The following is a 24,135-nucleotide window of genomic DNA, read 5'->3' as shown; positions in this document are numbered from 1 at the left end:
TACCATTTAACACATATGTACCTATATATATTTGCTCCAGAGGGAACCAATTTGTTTTCTTTTTATTAGGGGGGGGGGGGAAGGTGTGCATTTATCATAATTGTTATTGTTGCAGTGAAGATGTACACCATGTGAGTCTTCTCTAACTTTGGAAAGGTTTTTGTCATTGATAATATTCAGGTGAGCGTTTAATTTGCTTTCTGCATTTACTTTGTTTATTTTCATTTTATTTTTAGGTCCTGGATGATCCAGCTGAAGACAATCTTTATATGGGTAGGAAAGTTTTTTGGGTTTTTTTCCTTTCATTTTTGATTATATAAAGTGCTGTACTTAATGACATTCAATTTCATTTTAGTCTTATTTCAAAACTTGGGAGCAAAAAAAGCCTATTATCATAAAGCATTACTGGCAACAATGCATGACAATGCTTGACGCGATATATATCAAATCATGTAATTTTGGTCCCGCATCAAAAAGGTGCAACAGGGTGCTTCTTGGCGACCCTCCACTCTGGGATCTTCTGGAGAGAAGAAAAAAAAAAGTTGGCAAATAAGAATTTGATATCATCATAATAATGTAAGCTCATTACACTCTTTATATAGACTCTACACCATGGTGGTCCAACCCGCGGCCCGCGGGCCGTATGCGGCCCAGCATGCCTGTAAATGTGGCCCAGCAGGAGTTTTGGTTGTGGCAGGGGGGCAGCGCTGAAAAAAAAATCCTGCAAAAAAAAAATAAAAAAAATACTTACCTTGCAGTCACATCAGCTGGCGCTCCGGCTCCCTCACTGGTCTCCTCCTCCGAGTGGCGCTCGCAGTGAATGTCGGGGGTGACGTCATCACACCCGACATCCATTGCGTAGCGCAGCACAGAGGAGTCACCTGCGCGAACTATCAGCAGCAGTGAAAGATTATCCAGTATCTTATTGTTGTTACTCTGAATTTGGACTTTCTGCATCATTCAATTATGAACTAGCTGTGTTCTCTGTATGTATCTAAAATAAATATTAAGAGATAATTGTATTTTTAATATTTTAAACCATTTTAAATGCGCAGTGCTGAGTAGGGTGAAAATATCACCCACTGTAACCCTCATCGGGGGCTGCTCCATGAGACATTTTTCCCGCCACCCTATCTTTAAATCTCTGTAGATTTCTATTAATCCTCCTGATGCTACCTATATCGGTGACCATTTCAAACTGGTCAATAAAAAAAATGACTCATGGGTGCAGAAAGAGAGGTTAAAAAAGTTTTGCCATTTAATTCCCCGAACCCCACTAAGGGGCAGATGCAGGTCAGTTAAATTGTAGCTGGTAATGGGACTACTGCTTTAATCATGATTCTGCAACAAGTTTCCTCTTACTAACTTCATTTCCAAGTAAGTTTAATATGTTACCTATGTTTTCTATGGTTTTTTCGATGATCAGCTATTGTTAGTGTATTTTATGTGCGGCTCAAACCAACTCGTCGTCTTCCAATGTGGCCCAGGGAAGCTAAAATGTTGGACACCCCTGCTCTACACCCTCAACATGTCTACTGGACATAATACAATTCCTTTGCATTGTTAATACTTAATAATAATAATATTGTGTTCTTCACTTACAACACACACAGTAGCATTTTCATGGACAAAAATTTCTATCTTCAAAGCCTTTGATAGTTTATGGTAATCGGGCACCATCCCAGGTTTTGAACACTTGTCCCTGATCATGTCCTTGGAAATCAGTTAAATTCTAAATAGATACTCACAAATTTATGGTAAATAGTCAGTTTATATTGTGTAATCTGGTGCCAGGCAAAAGATTTGACTACCGCATTCCTATGATATTGACCAACCTAGTGTGTTCAGTTATCTTTTAATTTTGTGGGCTTTGTGCTGCTGGCAGGCTGGAATGGCATCATATTGCACTGGGCTCTATTTGAAACTCTTGCCATAGCCACATTGGAAATGTTAAATTCTTTTTGAGTAGAAATCTGTGAAAAGGGATGACTCCATCCAGTATCTTCTATCCCATACAAAAAACAAAAATATTTATTAAATGGCCCTTATATATACACAAACTTCTCAACTCTACACAGCAGAAAATACTATTTCTAAGCAATTGCTTGGCAATTCGTTGTTCGTTTGAGGTGTTGGGAGAACGGCGGTTAAAGAGGACAGGAGGTAGAGTAGGAAGAAAAGAAGAGAGTAGATACTTCATCTTCATTTGTGGGGTCAAATGAAGAGAGGGTGTCAGAGGGTGCTGGGAAGGAATTGAGCTGATTGCTTGTCGAGGAAGATGATACCATTTCTAGTCTGCTCTTATCAATTTTGTTTTTAAAGTAGGAAGCAAGATCCTGGGCACTGATAGTAGACCGAGGGTTGGAGTGGGAAGATTGAACAGAGCTAAAGTCTAAAAATGTGTTGTCTGGACTGTTGCTGTTTCCTGATATGTGAAGACCTTTTAGTGGCCTGGTCTGATTATCATGGACGGTTCTTAGCCCCAGCTAGCTAGTGGATACGGGCAATAAAAGACCAGAGGACCCTAATGGAATATTCATGTGTTTTACATAAGATTACCATGAAATAGACACTGGTAGTACAAAGTGGTGGTGCAATGCAAGCCATTAAAATTGGGTGCCAAACTATCTTGTATAAAAATAATAAATATATTATATTCCTACTCCTTATTCTCCAGCACATCCACCTTGTGGTTACAATATAACATGGATGCAAACATTGCCAACTCCTCCAGCTCAGTCTTTGTTATGCTACTTACAAATGTTGTCACAGCTGTATACCCATTGTTGCTGGATATGGTGGTTTTATAATGGGGCAGATGGTTGGAACCCCATAAGTAGTGTAAGATGGGATTCCACAGGCTTAGTGGTATGGCAAAGAGGCAAAGGTCCCCTCAGTAGTCTATTGAAACATGGGATACATGGCTAAAACTGCATAACTTGTGGGTTTATTCTCTTTACTTGTGGTGTAAGGTTTTACCACAGCGGCAGATAACTAGCAGTAGCGTAAGGAAGCAATACCACGAGACCTTCAATATGCAATGTTATTCAACATGTCACAAAGTAAATAATTTTACATTTAGGAATTTTGTTTCAACAATATCAGCAATATGCAAATATAAATCACTACAACACAGGGGGAATTCAAATGGCCGCGTTACTGGTAAAAGCAACGCGGCCATTATTACGGTAATGCACTTAATTACCGTTATTACTGTAGTTTCAACGCCAGCTTTTTGCTCGCAGCTCCCTGAGGGTTAAATTTACCGTAATAACGGTAATAGCTTTAATGCCGCGCTAATTCTGGGGGAATTAAATTAAATTCCCCCCAATGGGGCAGATTCAATTCGGCCACGTTAGTATAGGATTAACGTGGCATTAATAGTATTACCTTTTAATACTTAAGTTTTAACCCAGATTTTTACTAGTGGCCCCAACAGGTGCAAGCAAAAAAAGTGTTAAAATTACCGTACTTATGGTAATATTGCACACTTTTACCATACTAGAGGTAATAGTGCGCAGGCCGGGTTATTCCTAGAATAACGTGGCCGATTTGAATTGGCCCCATGCAGTCATGGCCAAAAGTTTTGAGAATGACACAAATATTATTTTTCACAGTCTGCTGCCTCAGTTTTTATGATGGCAAAGTTGCATATACTCCAGAATGTCATGAAGAGTGATCAGATGAATTGCATTTAGTCCCTCTTTTCCATAAAAATGAACTTTATCCCAAAAACATTTCCACTACATTTCATCCCTGCCACAAAAGGACCAGCTGACATCAGGTCAGTGATTTTCTCTTTAACACAGGTGAGAGTGTTGACGAGGACAAGGCTGGAGATCACTCTGTCATGCTGATTTAGTTAGAATAACAGACTGGAAGCTTTAAAAGGAGGGTGGTGCTTGAAATCATTGTTATTCCTCTGTTAACCATGGTTACCTGCAAAGAAACACGTGCAGTCACCATTGCTTTGCACAAAAAGGGCTTCACAGGCAAGGGTATTGCTGCTAGTAAGATTGCACCTAAATCAAACATTTATCAGATCATCAAGGACTTCAAGGAGAGAGGTTCAGTAATTGGGCGCTCAGAAGCCTTCTTCACAAGAATGTCCAGCAAGCGCCAGGACAGTTACCCTAATGTTGATTCAGCTGCCGGATCGGGGCACCACCAGTGCAAAGCTTGCAGGCAGGTGTGAGTGCATCTGCACGTACAGTGAGTCAAAGACTTTTGGAGGATGGTCTGGTGTCAAGAAGGCCAGCAAAGAAGCCACTTCTCTCCAGGAAAAATATCAGGGACATATTGATATTCTGCAAAAGGTACAGGGATTGGACTGCTGAGGACTGGGGTAAAGTCATTTTCTCTGATTCTCTGTCAGATTGTTTGGGGCATCTGGGAAAAAAACGCTTGTCCGGAGAAGGAAAGGTGAGCGCTACCATCAGTCCTGTGTCATGCCAACAGTAAAGCATCCTGAGACCATTCATGTGTGGAGTTGCTTCTCAGACAAGGGAGTGGGCTCACTCACAATTTTGCAGATCCATGAATAAAGAATGGCACCAAAACATCCTCCAAGAGTAATTTCTCCCAACCATCCAAGAACAGTTTGGTGACTAACAATGCCTTTTCCAGCATCAATGGAGCACCTTGTCATAAGGCAAAAATTATAACCAAGTGGCTCAGGGATCAAAACATCTAAATTTTGGCTCCACAGCCAGGAAACTTCCCAGACCTTAATCTTATTGAGAACATGTGGTCAATCCTCAAGAGGCGGATGGACAAACAAAAACCCACACATTCTGACAAACTCCAAGCAATGATTAAGCAAGAATAGGCGGCCATCAGTCAGTACGTGGCCCAGAAGATGTTTGACAACATGCCAGGGCGAATTGCAGAGGTCTTAAAAAAGAAGGGTCAACACTGCAAATTTTGACTCTTTGCATAACCTTAATGTAATTGTCAATAAATGCCTTTCACACTTATGAAATGCTTGTAATTTTGCTTCAGTATACCATAGCAACATCTGACAAAAAGATCTAAAAACACTGAAGCAGCAAATTTTGTGAAAACCAACACTTGTGTCATTCTCAACTTTTGGCCATGACTGTAGGAATATTTGAAAATAGGCACTAGTGCTTCAGTGAAATGGGTTTCACAGGAGAAATACTTTTGAGAGACAACTGGTTGGTAACTGGTTAATTAGACAATTACACTAAATGCTGCTGCACCAGATTATCCAGACAAATCAATTACAATAGACTTTTGGTGCAATTATACAGATTACACTTATCACACAAAGATCAGTAGAGATGCAACAAGGATTAATCCAAGTTGATCAGGTTAGATGCTTTGGATGAAATGACCGTAGACTATGGTCACTTTACAATAGACAGATCCCCGAGGTAAATTGTAATCCACAGGTTAAAGCAAAGTTTCATCTAGACCCATGAAGCTTATTAACTTAACACATACATGACTCCTGAGCTCGGTGTAAAAAACAGTAATTCTGCACAATACACGATTTCCAGTGTAAGGAACACAATCTTCACTTAGTAATCCGTCTAATGAAATAAGCAGATCTCTCCCAGCAGCTGTAGAGCTAAAGAACTTGCTATTCTCTAATCGTCAACCATTTTGGGCAGTTTCACAATAGTATCAAACTTCTGATGCAATATAGACAAACTCTTGTGACAAATGATTTCTCTCTATGTCCCCTAGCACTCTGCATCAGTATGTAGATTATAGTTTTGTAGAGCAGATTTGGCTGGAATAAACTCTTCCTTCTGAGAGCTACAGTGCTGGTCAGAGGTTTTAATAACACAGCTTGATATCTAGCTTGTTTCACTTTAATAACTTGAATATAGCAAAACAAAATAAGCCATAAACTTATCTGTCTTCATATGAGTCCTACTGATACTGATGGGCTTTACTCCAGAAATGCTTCCTTCTGGGCTTGCTTTTAAAACTGTAACTTTAGCTGAAAACATCTCCTAGGGAAATAGTCCAGCAACAACACTCCATGGCTCCTTGTGGGTAGATCTTCCATTATTTCAGGGAGCATTGACACAGCACACCTAGCAGCAACCAGCAACTAGCCTTCAGCAGTCTGTTCTGGCTCCTCCCCATTTCCCCCCAAGAATCTCCTGGAGCCTTCTAGTTTTTTGGCTGTTTTTTTGTAACTTGGTGAAGTGTTTAACTGTCTCTACAATACATGCTGTTAGTGCAGTCTGAGGCTGTAGTGAGCAGCCTGGGGCTGTAGTAAATGTTTGTTCCCAATTGTAAAGTGCTATGGAATATGCTGGCGTTCTATAAATGTGAATATATAAAAATTTATAAATTCTGTTTATTTTGTTAAATGCAGGTTTTAAATTGTGTGGCATTTTGCTTTTTGTTCTGTGTGCTTTTATATTGCATTTTATCAATTCAGCATTGGGTGAGTGTCTTGACTTTCTTTTGCATTATTGTGTATGTTGTGCCAAATGCATTAATTTTTTTTTCCCGTTGTCTTTTTTTTTCAGTATTTGACCTTCTACGTAAAGGGTATGTAAATATCACTGTTTAAAAGTTTTTAAACTAATGTCAAAACCATGTTAAGATAAAATGGCTGGGATAAAATAGTACACTTTTTCAAATGAATGATTGAATGCTGTTTTGCCAAATCATAAATCTACCTGTAACTACTGGACACACTGGTAAATCCTAAAGCTCTGCTAGTTTACTGAGCACCAGTATCACTTCAAACTTTTCTATACACATGGGGGGTCAAATAGGACAAACCATTCTGGTATTTGCACTGAATGGATGAGTCGCTTTTGCAGGCCTCTTAGGGGCATATTCAATTGTTAGCGAGACGGGTGAAAATCCCGCGCTCGAAAAAAAAACAAAAAAAACCTGCGCTCGTTTTTTCCTGTTTGAGCGCTCATTTTAAAAAAAAAACCCCCGCTCAATTTAATTGTTAATATTGCATCCACCCCCTCGCGCTCTATTATTGGTCCTAGCGAGTTTGAAAAGAGGAGTGGTTAAGGCAGTCATTTTAGTATAAAAAATGAATGCAAATTAATTCAATCAAGAATGGCCCCCACACTGCAATCAAGAAGGGCCCCAGCACTGCAAGCAACAATGCCCCCCCCCCCCCCCCCCCCCCTGGACAGCAGATTAAATGATTTTACAAGGTGGTAAATTTTTTGCCATTTACAAACATTTCTTGAACACTGGCCAAGCATGGACAAATATTTGTGGCACAGTGGGCAAGCCGGACATTTCTTCGAAGGTACAAATAATTTTTGGGACTTTGCGTAAATGAGTGTGTGTAGGTAAAGCATCATAAAACTCAGGATTTCGTCCATGGTGAGTATTTTGTTTTGGGGTTTTTTCAATAAAAATATATGGTGTACATGAGGGTGTTTACTGTATTTCTTGGGGTTTTATTATTTTTAATAAAGATTTGTGGTTGGAATGAGGGTGTTGTGCTTTAATTTAACATTTTACTTTGTGGAACTACAGATTACAGCCAGCCGTGGGTGTAAGAGCATGTTGGCACTTGTGGTTCTACAAGTGCAAACGTGCCATGGGTTCGCTGGTGCTTGTAGTTAGACAAGTAGCAGCATGCCCACACTATTTAGGCCAACATGGCTGGCTGGGACATGTAGTTCCACAAATCAAAATTAATTTTTTTTTTGTTTTTTTTTCATACAAAATCCCAATTTATTACCCTACTACCCACAGCCCAGGGGTAGTAGGAAGAGCCCTAGTGCTATCGGCACTGGGCTGGGTGTCGCACTGGGCTGGGTGTCCCTAGGGGGGGTGGCCCGCTTACATTTTTCAGCGGACCACACTCCCTAGGGAATCCAGGCCAGCGCTGAACAGTCTGTGGGTGTTTAGTCATAATGGCCGTGGGACCCGAACTGCGTCCCCCCCCCCCCCCCCTGCTATAGTGCCTATCACCCCGGCTGGTTTGCCTAGTGCTGGTTCAATTAAAATAGGGGGAACCCTACGCCAAATTTTTCAAAGGTTTTAACTCGCACATCAATAGCCTGCCAGCACTAGGGCTAAGACTAAATAGAGTGGGGAGCAAACGATTTTGGTTTTAAAAAAAATAAAAAATAACATGCTACTTTTTACCGAGAGCTGACTGAGGTCAGGCACAACCACCCCCCCCCCCCTTCCCTACCCCCTTAAAAAAAATGATATAAAAAAGTTTAAATACATACACCACTAATGGTTTTTTCTAAAGGGGGAACTTTCCAAAAATTATTATTACACTTTTTTAAGTACTTCTCAGTTTTTAGGTTATTTTTATGAACTTTTACACCTATTTTTTCAGTTTAATGTATATTTTTCTTAACTTAATAAAAAAAAAATTTCTTTGAGCAGACCAAGGAGGTGCGAGATGAAACAGCAGATTTGCCTGTTTCACACTCAGCGTTAAAAAACAATTGAATATCTTTTTCCGCTGAGGGTTTGCATCCAGCCTATACTTTAACATTGACAAACGGTTGGAGCGCGATAGATTAGAATTGCGGGAGAAGTTTCCCTGCTCGAAAATAAGGAAAAATAGCCAAAAATTGACTTAACGCGCTCGAAATTCGAAACTCGCTAACAATTGAATATGCTCCTTAGTGTATTCAGAGATAACTATATGTACAGTGGGTAGATGGTAGTCGGCTGCCAACCAGATTTACAGACATGACTGTTGAGCCTATCAATTTATTGGACCATTTTGGGGTCACATCAGGCCAGTTTGCCAATATTGCTGATGTCCGTACACGTGTGGCCATCATAAATGTTTTATAAGGAATATTGTTTAATTGCTCAGTGTAAATATAATCTGTTGGCAATCTCTTGTACTGCAAGAACATTGTAAAAAAAAAAATGGAAAACATATTGTAAATCTGTGTGGTTTCTGTGCAGGATTGAAGTGACTATGTATTTTAACTGGTGGTGTATACACTAGTTTGTCATACCACCACTTCTCCTACTGTAAAACTATCAAATACCATTTCCATTACATTTTTCATACCTCTACTTCTAAATGTCTTCTTCGACCACTGGGTATATTTATATGCTCCTGTTGTTCCTTTTGTCATGTCCCATAGGGATTCACAGCACCTGACTGGTTCACTTCAGTGTATATCAATCAAAAGGACAGTCTATACCAGCGGTTCCCAAAGTGTGCGCCGCGGCTCCCTGGGGTGCCGCGGTGCTGTCACAGGGGTGCCGCGATCGCCCTCTGAGGGAAAAAAAAAAAGAACTTACCAATCCAGCGCCGAATCCTCCTCACTGTTCTCACTGACTGCCGGGCGTGACGTCATCACGTCCGACAGTGTCAGTGAGGAGCAACAGCAGAGAGGACATCAGGAAAGAAGACAGCAGAACATGAGGAAGAAGGTAAGTAAAGGAACGGAGAGTGAAGGGGGCGAACAGAGATGCTGACGGAGGGGAGGTGGACAGAGAGACGCTGAAGGAGGGGAGGGGGACAGAGAGACGCTGAAGGAGGGGAGGGGGACAGAGAGAGAGACGCTGAAGCAGGGGAGGGGGGGGCACTGAGCTGGCAAAGAGGGGGACACAGTGTGTAAGATGGCAAAGAGGGGGACACACTGTGAGATGGCGAAGGGGATACAGAGTGATATGGTGAAGGCGTGCAGTAATATGATGAAGGGGCACAATGTGATGGTAAAGGGGTCTAAATACATCTTAAGTCATTTTCACCCAAGTATTTAAAAAACGGGACTACACAGTAATTATTTTGGCTTAGGAGTGCCTTGGAAAAATGATGGTGACCCTAAGGGTGCCTCGAACTGAGAAAGTTTGGGAACCACTGGTCTATACTCTAATTCCATTTTATTAACAACCTCAAAAAACATGAAATTATGCATTCACATTAAATCAAAATCGTATGTGCTACCATTTGTACAGGACATTTTTTTTAAAACTCTTTATTTAAAGAGGAAACAGCATGGAAAATACAAACCGCAAACAAACAGAATAACGTGAGCATACAAGATGCCTCCTCTTATATTTATGTTTTACACCAGTGGTTCCCAACCTTTTTTGACTTGTGTACCCCTTTTGAACCAATTTCTATAAATTGTACCCCTTGTTTTTAAAATAGCTGTTTTTAAATACTGACACTTTTGTTCACTGCCTATCTTTATGTATAATAGTGTAAATGAGGAAATAAGTTGGAAAAGAAAAATTACTACACTGAAAGTACAAACCATAGATTTAATTTTACAATATTCGTAACAAGTATTTCACAAACTTTTATTTATTTTTACATTTGCAAGGTCAGATAACATTAAACATGCAGATAAAACAAGCATGTACATGAGTAGAGAGTATGAGATACGACCAGCGTATTATTAATCATTAATATCGTTAATCATTGCAGAGGAGTCAAGTTACATATATTGATATTGACTAAGGATTTTTGTTTAAAGAGTGAGAGAAAAGAAAGCCACAAAATAGAGACGTGAAGCAGGAAGTAAAGAGAAACTAGATCATAGTAGAGTAGGCAAGAAGGGAAGAGAGGAAGAGGAAATGTTAATGGGAGAAGGACGGACTAAAGGAGGTATAATGTCAAGTGAAAGGAGAACAAGCCTGAAAGAAGGAGAGCCATGGGTTCCAAACCTTGGTGAAAGATTTTGATGACCTATTAATGATGCTAGTCATGTATTCCAAACGCTTGACTTGCCACACTCTGTTAATAATAGCCTGGAGCGATGGTGGAGACTGCTGCCACCAGTCTGCTGTGATTTGGCAGGTAGCTGCTGACAAGATATGTCTAGCCAGCTTATTCTGATGTCAAGTCGCCACTGGTGCCCCCAAGGGTAGGAGGAAAAATTTAAGTTTTAAAGGTATGGTTATATGGAGTACCGATTGGATCAGCTGTTTCAACCTCGGCCCAAAGACTTGTCAATTTGGGACAAGTCCACCATATATGGATAAAGTTACCTTCATGGGAGCACCCCCGCCAACAGCGATCAGAAGAGTCTGGGAGGATTTTTTTTAATCCAGGAGAGGACATAGTACCATCGGAACAACACCTTGTAAACATTCTCTTTTATCTTAACACAGATTGAACTGGAGGCAGCATTTTCATAGATCTCTGACCATTCTTCGCTCAAGAGATTCACCAAAATCACGCTCCCAGGCCATTTCATGTGAATCTCTAAGGTCTGAAGTAGGCGGGGCGAGTTCGTAGTACAATGTGGAAATAAGACCTTTCATAGAAGACTGGCGGAAACAGAGATTTTCAAATGTGGTAAGGGGACAGGAAGAGAGGCGAGTTTTACCTATGTGGTGAAAATGACGGAGCTGAAGGTATTGGTAGAAAAATTTGGATGGAATATCCATTCGAGATTGAATGTCAGTGAATGAAGGAAACGCTGCCAAGAGGTGAGATCATTTAAGAAACGGACCCCTCTCAAGGTCCATGTGGAGAACACTTTGGGGGAAAGGCCAGGGGCGAAGTCAGAGGAGTTAAATAAAGGTATCAGTGGAGAGGGATAGAGGAGAGGCCAAATTTCCGAGAGGATGAGTCCCAAACCACCAGGGAGTGTAAAATGACCGGATAAAGTAAGACACATTTGGGCGACGAGCCCGTGGGAGAGTGGATAGAGATAGCATACCCAGACTTTCAGCCTCAATTTGGACTCGGACCCTAGAGGATGCTGAACTACACCAGAGAATGCATTGAGCAAGTTGGGCAGAGAGGTAATAGCATCGGAAATCAGGGATTGCCAGTCACCCTCCCCGCGGGGACCTTTGTAGTAGCTTAAAACGGACTCGACTTACCAGACCAAATAAATTTAGACACTTGAAATTGGAGGAACTTGAAAACCTAAGGGGTGACACGGATTGAAAGGGTTTGAAAAAAGATAAAGGAGCCTAGGGAGTATATTCATCTTGACCGCATTAATAGGACCTATGAAGTAATGTATAGTTGCGACCATGTATTAAGATCTAACTTGACTTGAGCAAGAATGCGAGGAAAGTTTGCCTGAAAAAGCTGATGAAGATGTTTAGACAGAAATATCCCAAGATACTTAATTTATTTGAAGACGCCAGTTGAATGGGAAGGAACATTCAAGTAGCACTTTGTCAGCAGGGGAAAGGTAAAAGTCCAGGACTTCTGTCTTATCAGTGTTAACATTATATCCCGAGAAGTGGCCATAGAGATCAAGTTCATCCAAGAGAGGCGGAACGAAAGAAATCTGGTTTGCAATAGTCAACAGAGCATCATCTGCATATAATGCGATCTTATGAGAAGAGCTACCCACCGGAATACATGCTTGCAATATGCCAAACGTAATTCCGCAGCACCTGCATGGAGTTTGGATCCTTCCAGTTTTACAGGAAAATGTTATTATATTGCAAATGTGAAAAAATACATTCTTGTGTTAAAATGCATGTAGATAAATGTATTCATAGGAGGTATTTCGGGTATGAATAGACATTGCTAAATGTTTGCTTGCAAATGGAAAAACTGTTACCTCTGCATTTTAGAACCTTCAAAGTGTTTCTGTGATGTACGAGGTATGTCTATTAAATAACGAGACTGATTTTTATACCTTTTATTTATTGGTATTACAAATTTAATGTTTGTCCCCTTCAATATACTCCCCATTTGCACTAATACATCGCTGTAGTCTTGTTTTCCACTGGTTGAAGGCATGGGCAGCACAGTGGCCTAATGGTTAGCATTTCTGCCTCACAACACTGGGGTCATGAGTTCAATTCCCGACCATGGCCTTATCTGTGTGGAGTTTGTATGTTCTCCCTGTGTTTGCGTGGGTTTCCTCCGGGTGCTCCGGTTTTCTCCCACACTCCAAAAACATACTGGTAGGTTAATTGGCTGCTATCAAAATTGACCCTAGTCTCTCCCTGTCTGTCTGTGTGTGAGCGTGTGTCTGTATTAGGGAATTTAGACTGTAAGCTCCAATGGGGCAGGGACTGTTGTGAGTGAGTTCTCTGTACAGCGCTGCGGAATTAGTGGCGCTATATAAATAAATGATGATGATGGAGCAAATCCATTTCTGTCACTTGTTTCAACATATCTGCTGTTTTCTTCTTTCCAGCATCAACTGACTCAAAATGTGTCCCTTTTTAAGCACTGATTTAACTTTTGGGAAAAGATTAAAATCACAGTCGTGCGAATATGGAGGATGTTCAACTGTAGTAATGTGTTTGTCGGTCAAAAACTGCTTCACAGAAAGTGCTGTGTGAGCAGGCGCATTGTTCTGGTGAAGAAAGAAAAAATTTATCCACAGTTGCGGCTGTTTCTTTCTGACTCATTCTCTCAGCTTTTGCAATAATGCTGATTAACTGTTATGCCTTCTGGAACCCATTCTTCCAAAATTACACCCCTGATATCGAAAAAAACTGAGCATTGCTTTGAATTTTGATTTGCTTTGACAAGCTTTTTTCATTCTTGGTGATGATGGTGTTTTCCAGTGCATTGACTGTCTTTTGGTTTCAGAATCGTACTGGAAGATCCAGGTCTCATCACAAGTGATTAGTTTATGAAACAGGTTTGGATCTGTGTCAAGTTTCTGCAGAATGTCAACACAACATTCTTTGTGACGTTCTTTTTGCTCTGGTTTGAGAACCCTTGAGACCATCTTTGCACAAACTTTCAAACTCACGCAAAATTTTCCATATGGTGTATTTGTCATTGTTCACGGATTCAGCTATCATTCGAACACTGAGTCGGTGGTGTTTTCAAACAGTCTGACTGATTATTTTTTTTTCTACATTTTCTTCGGTTCTTAAAGTGCAAGGTCGTCCAGGGTGTTCATAATCTTCGACATTCTCACGTCCCTCGCTAAATCTTTTGTGCCACTCAAACACCCGCACACAAGACAGGCAGTCATTCCCATAGTCCGTAGTAAGCATTTGAAAACATTCTGTTGGTGTTTTGTGCAATTTTACAAAAAATTTCGAATAGACACGTTGTTCAACTTTTAAACTTAGCATTTTTTCGGCACTCTACAGAAAACACAATCCAACTAAATGGCGACTCACAATTAACTGAACGTCATAGTGTTGCAGCTTGTCATGCAGGTTCAGACAGGTTCAAGGTTACTACGTATGCAGTTCTAACCGGTTCTGACTGCTTTCTATACTAGGTGAAATCACAGTCTCGCTATTCAATAGACATACCTCGTATATAAATGTACCTATCAACTACACATTGTGGATGCAGCCATTTGAGAATTCAGTCTATAAGTTTGTGATTAGCCAGTGGCATCAATGAAGCATTCTCAACAATGTCATGGATTTTTAATGAATTTATAGGCTGCATTTTCAGGAGTATTGGCACAGCCCACAAAATGGCTTCCTCCATTGTTTATAGATGACAGGACATTTTAAGACTTGTGAATCACCAACAGTATATGTTTTAGTATAAAATAACCTATATATTATATACTAAATATTTATACTGTCTGCATATTTTAATTACATTTTTATCCTCTCAGACCCGTCATGGAAGTACCTTGTGATCATCCCTATACAGAAGAGCAAGCTCGGATTTACTTCAGGGACATTCTGCTGGGTATTGAATACTGTGAGTACTAATGTTTTCAACAAATTGTCCACTTTCCTGCACTTTGCTTTTAGCACTTTGGTGATAAATGAAAACATTCAGAAAATACTAATTAATTATTCATGCTTGAATGGTTTAGTCTTTTAAAGCTGTATATTTGTCTTTTGGGTGGAAGGAAATATGCTTTTTCACAAAATACATTTTTGTGCTGATAAATTGATGGTGTTTTCAAACACTGGATACATTTATTTAGTACATCTGAAAGCAAATGTATATTTAATTCCTTTCTATTTTTCCTGATTAAAAAGTAATCACTCCAGGGACGGTCATTGGTTCTCAACAGCATAAAATTTGTTTGTTTGCGGACGATGTCCTTTTGTTTGTTTCAAACCCTGAGTCTTCCCTACCCGCCCTATCCCGCATTTTACAAGACTACTCAGCGGTGTCTTATTATAAGCTTAATACTACCAAATCGGAAGCTTTGGGGGTGGCCCTCACACAAGATGCTTTGAAGCTCCATAAGTCTACATATAAATTTCATTGGTGTTCCCTCTCCATAACTTACTTAGGCATATGTATACTGTCTGACCCTAACCTGACTATCCAACTTAATTACCAACCACTGTTAGGCTTGTTTGATAAACTCACAAAATCCTGGATTAACTTTGAGGTTTCCTGGGTGGGGAGAGTAGCAGCCATAAAGATGATGCTCCTTCCAAAGATACTATACCTATTCCGTTGTATTCCTTATCTGGTGCCTATGTCTTTGCTTAAAATTTTTTATTCTATTGCATTTAAATTTATCTGGAGCAATAGACGTCCCAAATTATCAAGAGATAGGATGTTTAGAGCTAAAGTAAAAGGTGGACTAGCTGCCCCTAAGCTAGAAACATATCAGTTTGCAGCTATCTTAGACAAGCTTAGGGATTGGCATGCCCCTCCCCAGCTAAGGAAGCCTTGGGTTGACATTGAGCAACATAGTTTCTCCCCATTCCCACTACTAGACCTGCTATGGTTAGGCAGGCCAAGTAGACCAAGCCCTGAGAAGTGTTAGAGACCCTCTCTCTGTCTGGGATAAGATGTTGACTCTTCTGCCAGAATTTCATCTCCCCTCCTCTAGCCATTCTACAATTGAACTGTCTCAACTGATTCCAGATCTCTGCGCCTTGGCTTTTGGGATAGGCAAGGGGCTAGCTGGGTGCAGGACCTTATGGAGGGAGGTTCCCTTCTCTCTCTTACCCAAATTCAGGGTAGATATGATGTCCCAGTCCGTGACTTTTACAAGTACCTCCAAATTAGATATTGGGTGCATTCTCATCCCTCATTCCCACCGGCCTTGAAACCAGCTCTCCCTGGTATTATGTCATCTCTCTCTCCCACTTCTCATGTGTTAGGCATCTCAGTTTGGTATCGACTCTTGATGGTGTGGACAGCAGAGATCTCTCTGTGCCGGGGATCTGGGGGAGAGAACTTGACTTAGATATTTCGCCAGAGGTCTGGGCGAGAATCTATAAGAATATATACAAAATGTCAAAGTGTATTAACCATTCAGAAATGCTTATTAAAATGGTTCACAGGGTGTATCTCACGCCAGACAAACTGCATAAAATCTGGATGTCAGAAACCAAATACTGTTGGAGAAATTGTGGGGAAGTTGGTACGCTTATACACGTTTTTTGGAACTGTCCTAAGCTACAGCCACTTAGGGTTGAAATTTTCCAGCTAATTACCCAGGTCACTAAGGATAATTTATCCCCATCCCCGGCTATGGCGCTTTAACACCTATATCCCCCTCATCTTCAGCGTCATAACCACTATGTGGCTGGGCACATACTCATCTCAGCCAGAGCCACAATAGCTCAAAGCTGGAAATCCCCCTTGGTTCCATCTCTTACCAAAATCATCAGCAAAGTTCAACACAGCTATGAGATGGAAACCATAGGGTTTAACTTCACCTCAAGGGCTTCCTCATCCCTGGTTAAATGGTTCACATGGTACGAATTTTTTTCAGAGTACAGGCCTGTGTCTGCAACCTAACTCTCCCATGCTGTATACCCCTCTGGAGGGTAGATGTCCTGTTTTCAAAATTTATTTTTTGGTTGATTGGGTCCAATACAGCCAGTCTCCGACTCTTGCCCCCCTGTCTGTCTCCCTCCTCCTCCCCCTTGAAGTCTTTATCTTATGTATATTTTAATGTTGTGTTGTTGTTTTTTGTTACTTTTTTGATTGTTTGTTTATGGGCAGTTCTGACTGATTTATTGGATCTACATTATGCACTGTACTCTGTTGTAACTGCCATGTTTGTTACATATTCTTTTACTAAAAACTTAATAAAAACCTTTTAAGTTAAAAAAAAAAAAAGTAATCACTCCAATGTTAAAAGCCATGTGAAATAAATTGATAATGTAATTCTATGGTTTCTGTGTAGATCAAAAACACACTGCTGCAAACACAATAAATTTGCTTGACGGTGTGGTTTGACGCTTGTATTCAAAATTATATGTAATTGAATGTTTGCAGTGTAATGGAGGGGTTAAACTACAGCTTTGAGGGTTCCATAGCTAAACGTTTATAGTGACACTCTAGGTTTCTAGGTGGGGACATCCTTCTGCCCTCTTCACACCCCTCACATACATTAACCAGCTGCCTACTGCCTCCTCTTGCTCTACTGGGCACTGCTCTTCCCTGTCTCTCAGCAGGCAGTGAGGTGAACACAGTTCCCTTACCCACTGAAAAAAAATGAAACCTCTTTGGTGTTCCTGGTCAGCTCATTAAGCTTGCTAATGCCCCCGGACACACCAGAAGGGAGTAGTACACCTGAGCAGCAAGTTCATGTGGCAGCTACACACCGCACCTGTCAGCTGAGCTACTATGACTACCCCAGTAGTTGCACCCTTAGTATAATGGTACTTGAGTAGTATGCTCTGCTTGATGGGCTTTATTTCCAGTAAACCAGATATAAATATATATATAAATATATATATATATATATATATATATATATATATATATATATATATATATATATATATATATATATATATATATACATACACACACACACACACACACACACACACAGCGCACAATAGTGTAGTATTTTAGGAATGAATTACCAAAACCTTAAGTGAGATAAATATGCGTACCAGACTGTCAGAATGTATAAGCATGTACAGAAACTCTTATCACCAAATATTCAGGTTCCACAACAGGTTAAGTGGTATATACCCAGGGCCTGATCAACCACTAGGCTGACCAGGCTGCAGCCTGGGGCGCTGGGTCCTGGGGGGGCGCGGCGCTGCGGGTATTTATTTATTTTTTGTATTTTTTTTTTATTTTCTGCATTCATTTTTTTTTTCGGGGTAGGGGAGGGGGGTCAATGCGGGGGGTCGCCGCGGAGGGGTGGAGGGCTCGACGATCAAAAGCATTGGTGGTCAGTGGTTAGCAACACACAGCTAATCGCCAGGCTGCCTGTTGCTGTGCAGCAGACAGGAAGCAGGAAGTCTTCACTTCTTATCTGCTGATCTGAGGAGAGGAGCGACGCTGGCACAACTACAGGTAAGTGAAGGGGGGAACTGCCCTGCATATCTATAGGGAGGGGGGGGAACTGCCCTGCATATCTATATGGAGGGGGGGGAACTGCCCTGCATATCTATAGGGAGGGGGGGGAACTGCCCTGCATATCTATAGGGAGGGGGGGGAACTGCCCTGCATATCTATAGGTGGGGGGGAACTGCCCTGCATATCTATAGGTGGGGGGGAACTGCCCTGCATATCTAGAGGGGGGGGGACTGCCCTGCATATCTATAGGGAGGGGGGGGGGAACTGCCCTGCATATCTATAGGGAGGGGGGGGAACTGCCCTGCATATCTATAGGGAGGGGGGGGGGAACTGCCCGGCATATCTATAGGGAGGGGGGGGGGAACTGCCCTGCATATCTATAGGGAGAGGGGGGGGGAACTGCCCTGCATATCTATAGGGAGAGGGGGGGGGGAACTGCCCTGCATATCTATAGGGAGAGGGGGGGGAACTGCCCTGCATATCTATAGGGAGAGGGGGGGAACTGCCCTGCATAGCTATAGGGAGGGGGGGGGGGAACTGCCCTGCATAGCTATAGGGAGGGGGGGGGGGGAACTGCCCTGCATATCTATAGGGAGGGGGGGGGACTGCCCTGCATATCTATAGGGAGGGGGGGGGGACTGCCCTGCATATCTATATGGAGGGGGGGGGAACTGCCCTGCATATCTATAGGGAGGGGGGGGGGAACTGCCCTGCATATCTATAGGGAGGGGGGGGGAACTGCCCTGCATATCTATAGGGAGGGGGGGGGGAACTGCCCTGCATATCTATAGGTAGGGGGGGAACTGCCCTGCATATCTATAGGGAGGGGGGGGGACTGCCCTGCATATCTATAGGGAGGGGGGGGGGACTACCCTGCATATCTATAGGGAGGGAGAGGGGGGACTGTCATGCATATGTATAGGGAGGGAGAGGGGGACTGTCATACAAATCTATAGGGTGGGAGGGGGGGGCTGCCATGAAAATCTATAGGGAGGTAGAGAGGTTGATATGTATGAAGGAGGGCAGAGGAGGGGGGCTGATATATGTGACTGGGGAAGTTTTGATGTGACGGGGGGGATAGCTACAGAGTGGAGGTAAGGAAAATAGCTGCAAGGGGGGTGGATGCAGGGTGGGAGGTAAAGAAAATGGCTGCAGCAGGGGTTAAGGAAAATGGCTGTGGGGTGGGGGGGTTGTGGTTAAGGAAAATGGCTGCAGGGGGTATTTAAAAAATAGAGCAGCTTTGGGGGGCAGAATCTCATGATTGTGTGGTGGTCACATGGGTGGTCTCAGCAATCACTAGAATACTAAATATTAGTGAGATGGGGCTGGTAGAGGTTTGTATTTGATTGACAACAAATATTCAGATATTGCTTATATATGCCTGTCCAATGGGATACTTTTAGCTGGCCATAATGGAGTGTTTTGTTTTAACTAAAGGGCCTAATCATTCAGGGTTTGCATTATAATACATTTTTGCATTTTCAAAAAAGGACGCCAACTTTCCAGAAGCCAGAGAGAGGATAACAAAGTTGCAAGAGAGAAGAGCAAGAACAGGTAAGAGACAATGGCACAATCTGTCGAAATTTGAATGCTGGAGAATACACCTGAACATTCATATTCAGGAGTGTTCCTATACACCTATATATTCGGAGGAGGGGGGGAGGGGGGGGCTGCGGCCGTATTAGCCTAGGGCGGCCAGAACCCTTAATCAGGCCCTGTATATACCCAGAAAAGAATACCAAACCAGAGATAGTGCACTAGCAATTTTATCTAAAAACAAGCAGTGCACACCATTCACACTTCAGTGTGTAACTGCGTACCAGATGTGTAATGTTTAAGGCTCATCTGTATATAATCCAGTAGGCTGCAACAGGTTCACTGACTTTCAGATGGCGAGTGGCAGTTCAGATAAGCTGTTATTTATTTACTCAAATGTGAGTGTATTACCTTTGTGTGTATGAATTAAAACTTGCTGTGTTTAAAATATTACACCATATGGATTTTGTATTGATTATTCCTATGAGGTAAAGTTACCATGTGGATCTGACCAGTTTTACAAATAATCCTTTGTATTGTTTTTGCAAAGGAGTTCTTTGAATCGGGGGAAGCATTTTGAAATTTCTGTTATATGACCCTAGCAAGCAGTATATGTTTTTAGTTTAGTATTTTTTTTTTACAGTACATATTTAGCACACTGGTGACCCCTAGTACATATACTCTTGCTGTGTGTTGAACAGCACTACTGTAGCTCAGTTGTGAAATCTTATTTGTAAAAAAATAATCTATTGTAGAACATTATACTTAATTACTTTTTGTTAGAGGAAATTTGATTTACTTACAGCTGTTTGTGGTGAGTTCTAAGCAAATCCCAGCTACAAGGTAGCTGTTCTGTTCTACCACTTCCTCAGAAAAATGCTCTCCTGTGAGTCATTTGTTCCCTCATTACCTGCCAAGCCACCATACAAAACTGAAGCAGAATAGAGGATATCGAGCCACAGCATCCTTGCACTGTGTAGAAGCAAAGGCAGAATAGAAATGGCATAGCAAAGGAAACAGTTGAGAATTAGAGGGGATCAAATTGCCACCACATTTCATAATTGATAAAGGTAGTTGGGTAACATTTTGTACATTCTCTCGGTTATGTAAAATGACTATGTTCCATTATACTGCTAACTAACAGTCATTCATGAATGTGCAGGATATTGGGTTGTCTCATTATGAGATTATTGAATAGTAGGTAGTCCGTTTTAGATTCCAGTATATGTAAGTAATATCGGGGTTCTTCCCAACACCTATCTCCTGGGTGCTTCACCCATTTTGTTTTTTACTTGTCACCCAACTCTTGGAGTCCAACAGAGTCCTATTATAATAAAATAAACCATTGTTTCTCCAGGCACTATGTGAACACTACAGCCAGCAGTGTGTGCTAGACCTAGACCACTGACCATCAGTCTGACCACTCCTGACAGGTGTGGGCAATAACCTCCAACATTTTTCATTATTATTACAAAGCATTATAATTGCCCCCACTCGACTGCTTCTTAATGCCACGCAGCTGGCAAAATATTCTGGGGAGAACACTTAATATTCAAGCATAAATGCTTCTATAAGGACAATATGACCTATAATTTAAGCAGCAAATTCTCTGTATGTAACAGTAATTAGCCTAATTGAGCAAATGTATTTTGCTTATAAATAGGAATCCAATCATAGATATAAAACTTTGATCTGTTTACTTCAAGAGGCTTTATGGATGCCAAATACACATTTGGGGACATTTATGATAATAAATAAAAACAAAACTGGTGCACAGGCAAATGCAAGTGAGGTGCTGTAAGCCGTAACAACCAGACCGGTTTTCTAAATTATATTCTAAAATGACACCTGGGGGTATATATACTAAACTGCGGGTTTGAAAAAGTGGAGATTTTGCCTCTAGTAACCAGATTCTAGTTTTCATTTATTTACTGCATTCTACAAAATGACAGCTAGAATCTGATTGGTTGCTATAGGCAACATCTCCACTTTTTCAAACTCGCAGTTTACTAAATATACTCCCTAGTCAGCTAGAATTGGTTGATATGGTTTACAGCACTTATTTGCTCCAGTTTAGCTGTCACAATCATAAAGCAATAGAATGCATGTTTATATTTGGTTGATAATGTCAGAATCTTTAGAAATTACATATTGTATTTATTTTTGGTAGTATGATATTTTACATTGGACATTTCCAGAGCTCCCTGTACAGTTAACATTCTGACAAGAGAGAGTATACGTATCTGTTCCCTTCAAAGACAAGAATATATTAAAGAAATATGTATTTGTTTGCAATATTTATGGAAAAAAGTCTTACTAGTTCTGTACATACCATTTTCTGTGCATTCATTGTTACTTACTGTGGTTTTAGTTTGCTCTGTTATGCTGTTACAGGCAGCTGGATGCAATGTTGAAACTGTTCCAGGTTGGGATTAGGGAAACATTTGAAAAAAAAAACAATTTCCACTGCTACCATCAGTTTGGATTATGTTTCCTGGCTGCATCGAATAAATTACATTGTGGACAGGAAAAATCAGAGCACACTACTGTAAATTAGGAACTTGAATAGCAGAATGATAACCAGGAATTAAATGGGATATTTGTTGCACTCACAGAAGAAAACATTTCACCTGATTAGAATTGCTGCCAATCTCTGGGGCTTCTTTCTACCTGAAATCCTCTTATTCTAGGGAAAGGCAGTAATGTTTACCAGATGGAAATGAAACCGTATGTCATGCTCTAATGTTACAATCTGTTTTTCCTTCTGCTTTCGTAGACATTTACTAAGTGTTCCCTTTGCTTTTATATAGCACTTCAAAGCACAATATTGTCTTTATTTGTATATATGGCTTTAAAGGCAGTACATTTCATACTTTTTTGTTTTTTCAGTTTCCAAATTTGGGGATGTAAAGAAGTGTGCAGAGAGTTTAGCACATTTTTTCATTAATATCTCTTAAGTAAGTTTAGGTGTAAAGCAACTCTCTTGTCAGATATGATAGTACATTGCAATATTTTGAGATGTAGTCTAGTGGTAAGGTTGTGTGTGTATAGGGCTTTAGTGTGTTCCAATTTTCCAAAAATTTGTCAGGCCCAAAAGGAAGCATTGGGTCTATTTTATGATCTGAGCAAATGGTTCACATGGTTATTCACTCCAACATTTTGGGAGCCTTATATCATTGGGGACATTGAATTATGTTATTGGGGTGTGGCCATGTTCAGAAAAAATGAATAAAATATGATCTAGAGCATGCAAAGATGTAGAAGACAGCTAATCCAGCTTGATCTATGGAACAGATTAGCTGCCCAATCTGATAGAAGAAGCAGGGAGGAGGTATAGCCAGTGGAACGAACACTGATGACGTGATTTGAGAGGGAAGTTGAAAACCAGGAATGAACAGTGTTCTGATGACCTAGTCCATACAATGTTTGTATGAGATGTGTGTCAGATGTAGAAGGTCATGGAGCATTAGAAGTAAGCAGTGGTCTTTACACTAAGCAATGATCAAATAATTGCTTTTTTGTCTGTGCAGTTTTCGTGGAGTGGTGGGAATGAAAGCTAGAGCGAAGATGGCCCAATATCTAATATATAAATGCTTAGTGGCGTCTGTGTGGAAAAAAAAAAAACAAGTTGCAGCGCCACCTGCTGGGCAGAGTTATACACTGACCTACTAAATTCTTAGTGTGTGTGGGGAAAAAAATTCAAAAAGGGCTGAAATTTGTTAGGGCTCAAACTCATTTTCGTGAGGTAATTTTACCTCATGAACACACATGTGTAGAGGCGTGCGTTAGTGTGTGTGTGTGTGTGTGTGTGTGTGTGGAAAAAACTATTTTCTCAGAAAGGGCTCATCCAATTGACCTGAAATTTGGTATACTGACATTATTTGACAAAAAAATTAGAATAGTGAAGTCAGTTAACTTCCATCATCCCCCCTTCCCCCCGTGGGAGGGGTAGTAAAGGCTAAATTTACGAGTTGAGGGGTCAAACTCATTTTCGTGAGGTAATTTTACCTCATGAACACACATTAAAAAGGCCGCTTGCATCGGGAAGTAACAATCTTCCCCTGAGGAGGCCTGGGCTAGGCCCAAATGCATGACAAGAACCTTTTTAAGACCTTAAGTATCTTGATTTGACTAGAATGCATGAGTATCATGCACGGGTTAACTTGTGTTATATATATATATATACACATGAAGCATATGTGCTGAGTGTAGGCAAGCCTCTCAAGAAGATTGGTGGGGCAGAGAGTTGAAAGATGGGATGGTAAGTGAGAAGTTTAGTGAGAATTTTTTCAGAATAGGAGAAAACATGCCTTCAAGTTTTTGAAGAAGCACACCTTTTTGTGCCATGCCAAATGTTACTATGCTATGGGATTGTATATAGTAGTGCAAAATGTTGTATACATTCTCCTCTGATAGGGAAAATGTGGCAAAGAATAGTTTAAAAATCGACATCCTGCTCTATAATTGGACAATCTGCCAGAAATGTCTATAGAACA

At 40.9% G+C, this 24,135-nt stretch overlaps 1 protein-coding gene across 4 annotated transcripts in view; it reads left to right on the top strand.

Moving 5' to 3' along the window:
• The window catches only part of CAMKK1 (calcium/calmodulin dependent protein kinase kinase 1), a 293,477-nt gene that overhangs the window by 176,148 nt on the left and 93,194 nt on the right, over positions 1-24,135 (top strand). For all 4 annotated transcript variants that reach the window (XM_075194965.1, XM_075194968.1, XM_075194966.1 and 1 more), the window contains exons 7-9: positions 237-273; positions 6,513-6,534; positions 14,475-14,563. In XM_075194965.1, coding sequence (XP_075051066.1) covers positions 237-273; positions 6,513-6,534; positions 14,475-14,563 — 148 coding nt within the window. The remainder of the gene's footprint in view (positions 1-236; positions 274-6,512; positions 6,535-14,474; positions 14,564-24,135) is intronic.

The sequence above is a fragment of the Mixophyes fleayi genome, chromosome 2 (assembly GCF_038048845.1).
Source record: "Mixophyes fleayi isolate aMixFle1 chromosome 2, aMixFle1.hap1, whole genome shotgun sequence".
NCBI lineage: Eukaryota > Metazoa > Chordata > Amphibia > Anura > Limnodynastidae > Mixophyes > Mixophyes fleayi.
Note: the sequence above shows the minus strand (reverse complement) of the source record. Positions and strands in the feature narration are given on the sequence as shown.